Source organism: Tachyglossus aculeatus, unplaced genomic scaffold (genome assembly GCF_015852505.1).
Source record: "Tachyglossus aculeatus isolate mTacAcu1 unplaced genomic scaffold, mTacAcu1.pri scaffold_75_arrow_ctg1, whole genome shotgun sequence".
NCBI classification, from domain to species: domain Eukaryota; kingdom Metazoa; phylum Chordata; class Mammalia; order Monotremata; family Tachyglossidae; genus Tachyglossus; species Tachyglossus aculeatus.
In genome coordinates this window covers 2,805,071-2,813,928 of record NW_024045092.1, presented here as the reverse complement: position 1 = coordinate 2,813,928, position 8,858 = coordinate 2,805,071, and the positions used below count along the sequence as shown (strand labels likewise).

Sequence of the window (8,858 nt, the reverse complement as noted above, 5' to 3'; positions counted from 1 at the left end):
ACATAGCAGACAGGTGGTGGAGCCAGGATTAGAACCCAGGTTCTTCAGACTCCCAATCAATCAATCAATCAATCAATCGTATTTATTGAGCGCTTACTATGTGCAGAGCACTGTACTAAGCGCTTGGGAAGTACAAATTGGCATCACAGACTCCCAGATCTTTGCTCTATCCATTAAGCTAGAGATGCCACTTGTCAGATGTATGACCTTGGTCAAGTCATTTAACTTCTGTGGGGCTCAGTTTCCTCATCTATAAAATGGGAATTAAATACCCCTCTCCCTTAGTCTGTAAGCCCCATGTGGAACATGGATTGTGTATGACCTTGTTATCTCGTATCTTCCCCAGCATGTATCAATCAATCAATCAATCGTATTTATTGAGTGCTTACTGTGTGCAGAGCATTGTAGTAAGCGCTTGGGAAGTACAAGCTGGCAACATATAGAGACAGTCCCTACCCAACAGTGGGCTCACAGTCTAGAAGGGGGAGACAGAGAACAAAACCAAACATACTAACAAAATAAAATAAATAGAATAGTTACGAGTAAAATAAATAAATAAATAAATAAATAGAGTAACAGATATGTACAAGCATATATACATATATACAGGTGCTGTGGGGAAGGGAAGGAGGTAAGATGCGGGGGATGGAGAGGGGGACGAGGGGGAGAGGCAGGTAGGGGCTCAGTCTGGGAGATCTCAGTAGGGCCTTGAAGGGAAGAAGAGAGCTAGCTTGGCGGATGGGCAGAGGGAGGGTTTGTACAGTAGTACAGTGTTTGGCACATAGTAAGTATTATTGCTTAGCACAATGTTTGGTACCTAGTAAGTGCTTAATAATAATTTAAAATCATTATTATGGTACTTAAGTGCATACTATGTACCCTGCACTGTACTATGTGCTGGGGTAGATATAAGAAAATCAGGTTGGACACAGTCCCTTTCCTACATGAGGCCCTCAGTCTAAGTAGGACAGACTAGTGTTTAATCCCATTTTACAGATGAGGAAACTGAGGCACGGAGCAGTTAAGTGACTTGTAACTTGTCACTTGGGGAAGCAGCGTGGCTCAGTGGAAAGAGCGAGGGCTTGGGAGTCAGAGGTCATGGGTTCGAATCCCGGCTCTGCCACTTGTCAGCTGTGTGACCTTGGGCAAGCCACTTAACTTCTCTATGCCTCAGTTACCTCATCTATAAAATGGGGATTAAGACTGTGAGCCCCAAGTGGGACAACCTGATCACCTTGTAGCCCCCCCAGCGCTTAGAACAGTGCTTTGCACCTAGTGAGCGCTTAACAAATACCACCATTATTATTATTATTATTGTCCAAGGTCACAGAGCAGACAAGTGGTGGAGTAGAGATTTGAACCTGGGTCCTCGTACTTCTGGGTCCATGTTCTTCCCACAAGACCACGTTGCTTGTCATTATTATTATTAGTCCCGTTATGGCTTCATTTGAGTTTATGGGCTCAATTCAATAGAAATGAAGAGAACTCTGAAAGGGAGTCTGGAGAAGAGCCAACCAAGTAACAGTAGAATAGGGGATAACAGTAGCAGTAAAAATAATGATAATAAAATCATGATAGTAATAATAATAATGATAACAATAACACCTTTGGACAGGTATAAGGAATGAATTAAGGGGAGACGTTTCAGTTTTGCAGATGGCAACTCAGCCTAGTGGAAAGAGTACAGAGTACAGTAAGAACAGTGGGGGTCTAATTCCGGCTTTGCCACTTGCCTGCTGTGTGACTTTGGGTAAGTGACTTCACTTCTCTGTGCCTCAGTTACCACCTTTGTAAAATGAGGATTAAGTTCCTATTCTCCTTCCTGCTCAGACTGTGAGCCCCAGGTGGGACAGGGACTGTGTCCAATCTGCTTAACTTGTATCAAACCCAGAAAAACAGAAGCCCTGGGTTCTAATCCCGGCTCCGCCACTTGTCTACTGTGTGGCCTTGGGGAAGTCATTTCTCTTCTCTATGCCTCAGTTCCCTCATCTGTAAAATGGGAATTGAGACTGTGAGCCCCACATGGGGCAGGGACTGTGTCCAACTTGATTTGTTTTGTATTCACCCCAAAGCTTAGTACAGTGCCTGGAACATGGTAAGTGTTTAACAAATACCATTATTATTATTATTATTATTATTATTATTATTATTATTACTGCTATTATTATTATTAAGCACCCATACCTATTATTACAGAATGTTATTTTTTAATAAATGTATAATTTTGTTACAAATCCCATAACTCCTACTGCCAGAACTACCCAGACAAGGGTCTTTGAGTGTCCCCTCAATGGAGGTTTGAGGCCAACCTCCTCATTGAGGAAGATACTCTTCCATTAAGAAAATCAGGACCACAGGTGGTCTGGGTTTTCAGGATGGAGGCAAGAGGTGGACATCGGTGACCCTTTCATTCATTCAGTCGTATTTATGGAGTGCTTCCTGTGTGCAGAGTACTGGACTAAGCCCTTGGGAGAGTATAATACAACAATAAACAGACACGTACCCTGCCCGCAGAGAGCATATAAATAAATAAATTACAGATATGGGGCTGTGGGGCTGGAAGGGAGGATGAACAAAAGAAGCAAGTTAGGATGACGCAGAAGGGAGTGGGAGAAGAATAAAGGAGAGCTTAGTCAGGGAAGGCCTCTTGGAGGAGATGTGCCCTCAATAAGGCTTTGAAGTGGGGAAGAGTAATCGTCCGTTGGATTTAAGGGGGGAGGGTGTTATAGGCCAGAGGGAGGATGTGGGTGAGAGGTCAGCAGAGAGATACTGCTGACCTCTCAGCTTCAAGGCTCTCCATCCCCTCACCCCCTCTTCCGTCACCTCCCTTCACTCCTTCTCCAGCCCAGCCCACACCCTCCACTCCTCTACCACCACTCACCTCCTCACTGTGCCTCGTTCTCACCTGTCCCACTGTCGACCCCTGTCGACCCACTGTCCTTCCCCTGGCCCGGAATGCCCTCCCTCCACACATCCGCCAAGCTATCTCTCTTCTTCCCTTCAAAGCCCTACTGAGAGCTCACTTCCTCCAGGAGGCCTTTCCAGACTGAGCCCCCTTTTTCCTCTCCTCCTCCCCATCCTCCCCCGCCCTACCTCCTTCCCCTCCCCACAGCACTTGTGTATATTTGTACATATTTATTCCTCTATTTATTTTACTTGTACATATTTACTAGTTTATTTTGTTAATGATGTGCACATAGCAATAATTCTATTTGTTCTGACGATTTTGACACCTGTCTACATGTTTTGTTTTGTTGCCTGTCTCCCCCTTCTAGACTGTGAGCCCATTGTTGGGTAGGGACTGTCTCTATATGTTGCCCACATGTACTCCCCAAGCGCTTAGTACAGTTCTCTGCACACAGTAAACACTCAATAAATACAATTGAATGAATGAATGAATAGATGAGATCGAGGCACAGTGAGAAGGTTAGCATTAGAGGAGCAAAGTGTGCTCGTTGGGTTGTAATAGGAGAATAGCAAGGTGAGGTAGTAGGGGGCAGGGTGATTGAGTGCTTTAAAGCCAATGGTGAGGAGTTTTTGTTGGATATGGAAGTGGATGGGCAACCACTGGAGCTTCCTTGAGGAGTGGGGAAACATGCCCTGAACGATTTTGTAGAAAAACGATCCGGGCAGCAAAGCGAAGTATGGATTGGAGTGGGGAGAGACAGGAGGCTGGGAGGTCAGCAAGGAGGCTGATGAAGTAATCCAGGCTGGGTAGGACGAGTGTTGTAATAACATGGTAGCAGTTTGGACGGAGAGGATAACATGGATTTTAGCGATGTTGTGAAGGTGGGACCAACAGGATTTAGGGATGGATTGAATGTGTGGGTTGATATAGAGAGAGATAAGACTCAAGGATAATGTCAAGGTTATGGGCTTGTGAGACAGGAAGCATCTACAGTGATGGGAAAGTCAAGGAGAGGGCAGGGTTTGGGTGGGAAGATAAGGAGTTCTGTTTTGGACATATTAAGCTACAGGTGATGGGAGGACATCCAAGTAGAGATGTCTTGAAGGCAGGAGGAAATGTAAGACTGCAGAGAGGGAGAGCGATGGGGGCTGGAGATGTAAATTTGTGTATCATCCACAAAGAGGTGGTAGTTGAAGCCATGGGAGCAAATGAGTTCTCCAATGGAATGGGTATAGATGGAGAATAGAAGGGGACCCAGAACGGAACCTTGATTGACCCTTGACCCCCAGGCTCCAGGCATAGACCCAGGGCATGTGATGAAGACATCTCTTCCGCCTCTAATGAAATTTCTCGTCTTAAAAATTCCAGGATCCCAAAATCTTAAATCTGGGCCAACATTAGGTCATTTGGTCCTTCCCCTCTCACTCCAGGCTCCTGGGAAGCCTGGGCCGTGTGAGAGGGGAAGAGTCACATGGCAGGAGAGGCAGCTTAGGGCAGAATCCATCTCTCCCCCAAGGCTCTCAGAGCCATTTTGATGTCCTTGTTCCTCAAGGTGTAGATGATGGGGTTGAGCATGGGGGTGACCATGCTGTAGACCACAGAGATCAGCCTGGCATGGTCCAGGGAGTCGGCAGAGATAGGGCGGACATAGGTGAAGATGGCACTCCCATAGTAGAGCAAGACAACGGTCAAATGGGAAGCGCAGGTGGAGAAGGCCTTGCACTTCCCCTCAGAGGAGCGGATCGTCAAGATGGTGACGAGGATGTACAGGTAGGAGAAGATGATCCCCATGAAAGGGATCCAGCCAATGAGGACCCCAACGGACAGAAGCACCAGTTCGTTGACAGAGGTGTCCCCGCAGGAGAGGTGGAGCAGAGGGAGGATGTCGCAGAAGAAATAGTCGATCAGGTCGTTGCCGCAGAAGGGCAAGCGGAAGGTCAGGGCCGTGTGCGCCATCGAGTTCACCAGCCCCCCGGCCCAGGACGCAGCTGCCAACTGGATGGAGAGGCCCCTATCCATCACGACGGAATACCGCAGGGGCTGGCAGATCGCCAGATAGCGGTCAAATGCCATCCCTGCCAACAGGAGGCATTCTACACCCACAAAGAAGATGAAAGCAAAGAGCTGGGTGGCACAGCGGGCAAAAGAGATGCTCTTCCTCTTGGCCAGGAGATGGGCCAGCATCTGGGGGACTATGGTGGTGGTGTAGCAGAGGTCCAGAAGGGCCAGGTTCCGCAGGAAAAAATACATGGGCGAGTGAAATCTGGCGTCCAATAAGGTCACCCAGAGGATGAAGCCATTCCATACGAGTGTGCAGAAATACGTAGTCAGGAAAATGACAAAGAACAAGACCTGCAGCCCCAGGAGATTGGAGAATCCCAGAAGAATGAATTCCGTCAGGGCAGTTTGGTTCTCCATGTCCGTGGTCGCTCCCCGATGTCTTCCTGGGTGTTGGCCAGAAGGAACCGGCAAGAGCGGAGTCGTGTTCTCCTACAGTAACAGGCTGCAAGGACAGAAAAGAAGCCCAGGGGTGGAGGTGTGTCACAGAGAAGCAGCATGGCCCAAGGGAAAGAGCCCAGACTTGGAGGCAGAAGGACCTGGCTTCTAATCCCGGCTCCGCCACTTGTCTGCTGTGTGACCTTGACCAAGTCACTTCACTTCTCTGGGCCTCAATTCCCTCATCTGCAAAATGGGGATTCACTACCTGTTCTCCCTCCTATTTAGACTATGAGGCCCATGTGGAACCTGATTATTTTGTATCTACTCCAGGGCTTAGAACAGAACTGGGCACATAGTAAGTGCTTAACAAATACCACAATTATTACATCTCTGAGGAAATGTATTCAGTCTAGCATGTTGTGTGACCTTAAACGAGGTACTTAACCTCTCTGGGCATAAGAATCTCCATCTGTAGTACCGCCTGCGTGCTTCTTCTCCGGTGTCCTTATACTGTGTCTGCCCAATTGCTTAGTACATCGCTTGGCACATAGTAAGCACTTACCAAATACCACAGTTTTTATTACTTTTCCCTCCCTCTCCTCTCCCCATCACTCAGAGATATTTGGGGGATAAAAAATGAGATCTAAGTTAAACCTTTTTGTAGTCCTTGGGGGAAAGTTGCTCTTTCAATCAGTGATATTTATTGAGCACTTACTATGTTCAGAACACAATCCTAAGCACTTGGGAGAGTACAGTACAACAGAGTTGGCTATCCCAACCCATTCCCTGCCCACAACAAGCTCTCAGCATATACATGCATACGTACACACACACACACAAACACACACACACAAATACACACACACATTAAGATATGTTTCAGTACAGAGCACAGTACATTGCTCTGCAACAAGTGCTCAGTAAATTGCATTGATTGATGAATCAATTGGTTTTGCTCATCTGGAAAAAGATGAGTCCATGAAAGCAAGGATAAATTATTAAGAATGACCATTATTTTCAGGCAAGAGGAACAATAACGGTAATTGTGGTATTTATTAAGCTCTTACCAGATGCTAAGCACTGAACTAAGCACTGGGATAGATTTAAGGTCATCAGGTCGGACACAGACCCTGCCCGATATGAGGCTCAAAGTCTAACTGGGAGAGAGAAGTTGTTTAATCCCCATTGTACAGATGAGGAAACCAAGGCATAGATAGTTGAAATTACTTGCCCAAGTTTTGTAACCTGGGTCCCTTGACTCACAGGGTGCTCTTTCCACTAGCCCACTAGTCATTCATTCAATCGTATTTATTGAGCGCTTACTGTGTGCAGAGCACTGTACTAAGTGCTTTCCATGCTGCTTCTCCATGCAAGAGTTTGTTTTTAATTTAAAGACTTCAAATCAGTAGTCCCCATCCAATCCAAAGCACACTTGAATTTTTCCCATGTATTTATTGGAGGATGTCAGGTTAACCCCGACACGGCCTTAGTTGGGAGGGATTATTCCCTACGCTAGGATGGGAAACTGAAAGGTGGATAAGAGGAAACTGGCACATTTATGATGACAAAGCAAGATATGGGAGCTATGCTGGATTGGTTATTCATTCATTCAATCGTATTTATTGAGTGCTTACTGTGTGCAGAGCACTGTACTAAGCGCTTGGCAAGTACGAGTTGGCAATTAATATTAAGCTCTGGAGAGTACCGCTACCCTGCTCATTCAAGCTCTCATCCTATCCCGTCTGGACTACTGCACCAGCCTTCTCTCTGATCTCCCATCCTCGTGTCTCTCTCCACTTCAATCCATACTTCATGCTGCTGCCCGGATTATCTTTGTCCAGAAACGCTCTGGGCATATTACTCCCCTCCTCAAAAATCTCCAGTGGCTACCAATCAATCTGCGCATCAGGCAGAAACTCCTCACCCTGGGCTTCAAGGCTCTCCATCACCTCGCCCCCTCCTACCTCACCTCCCTTCTCTCCTTCTACAGCCCAGCCCGCACCCTCCGCTCCTCCGCCGCTAATCTCCTCACCGTATCTCGTTCTCGCCTCTCCCGCCATCGACCCCCGGCCCACGTCATCCGCCTGGCCTGGAATGCCCTCCCTCTGCCCATCCTCCAAGCTAGCTCTCTTCCTCCCTTCAAGGCCCTGTTGAGAGCTCACCTCCTCCAAGAGGCCTTCCCAGACTGGGCCCCTTCCTTCCTCTCCCCCTCGTTCCCCTCTCCATCCTCCCTTCTTACCTCCTTCCCTTCCCCAGAGCACCTGTATATATGTATATATGTTTGTACATATCTATTACTCTACTTATTTATTTATTTTATTTGTACGTATCTATTCTATTTATTTTATTTTGTTAGTATGTTTGGATTTGTTCTCTGTCTCCCCCTTTTAGACTGTGAGCCCACTGTTGGGTAGGGACTGTCCCTATATGTTGCCAATTTGTGCTTCCCAAGCGCTTAGTACAGTGCTCTGCACATAGTAAGCACTCAATAAATACGATTGATGGATTGATTGGAGGGATTGAGTTAGGATAAAGTGATAAACATGGCCTAGTGGATACAGCATGGGCCTGGCAGTCTGAAGGATCTGGGTTCTAATCCCAGCTCCCGGCTCCACCACTTGTCTGCTGTGTGACCTTGAGCAACTTACTTCACTTCTCTGCGCCTCAGTTATCTCATCTGTAAAATGAAGATTAAGACTGTGAGTCCTATGTGGGACAGGGATTGGGTCCAAACTGATTAGCTGATATCTACCCAAGCACTCAGACCAGTGCTTGACATACACTAATAATAATAATGGTATTCGCTAAGCGCTTACTATGTGCCAAGCACTGTTCTAAGCACTGGGGTAGATACAAGGTAATTAGGTTGTCCCACATGGGGCTCACAGTCTTAATCCCCATTTAACAGATGAGGTAATTGAGGCACAGAGAAGTGAAGTGACTTGCACAAAGTCACACAGCTGACAGGTCGTGGAGCCAGGATTAGAACTCACGACCTCTGACTCCCATGCCCGCACTCTTTCCACTAAGCCATGCTCATCATCATCATAATCAGAGCTCACACCAATAGGCCGATATGAGAGCTAGCCCAAATGCAGTAGAGAAAATGGGACAAAGGTAGCTTTTAGCTCCACCCACGAGTGACCTTGACTGGACACAGATTATGGCTCATCCTCTAGACTGTAAACTCATTTTGGGCAGGGAACGTGTCTACCAACTCTGTTATATTATACTCTCCCGAGCACTTAGTACAGTGCTCTGCACACGTTAAGTGCTCAATATGATTGATTTATTAATGGCCCAACATACCAACGGTAGAAGGGGTGTCCAGAGGAGGGAGGGGAGAGGAGGGGCACGGAATGATGGAGGAGGAGCTGACGAGGTCCAGGAGGGACCATGAAGGGAGTAGAGGGAGAGTGAGGAGCCAGAAATTTAGGGATTGTGTTCTTGCAATGCCTAGCCCGCGAGACTGCAGCCTGACAAATAAATCTCTGCTCCTGAATGGACTTTG

The 8,858-nt window shown here is 47.0% G+C and overlaps 1 protein-coding gene across 1 annotated transcript; it reads right to left on the bottom strand.

The window, feature by feature from the left end:
* Positions 1-4,396: 4,396 nt before the first annotated feature.
* Positions 4,397-5,326, bottom strand: LOC119923995 (olfactory receptor 5V1-like). Its single transcript, XM_038743118.1, has one exon. It carries the CDS (start codon positions 5,324-5,326, stop codon positions 4,397-4,399), a length of 930 nt encoding a protein of 309 aa, XP_038599046.1.
* Positions 5,327-8,858: the final 3,532 nt, after the last annotated feature.

Excerpts from the sequence above, each read along its gene's own strand:
- LOC119923995 (XM_038743118.1), bottom strand. The coding sequence starts at position 5,326 with ATGGAGAACCAAACTGCCCTGACGGAATTCATTCTTCTGGGATTCTCC.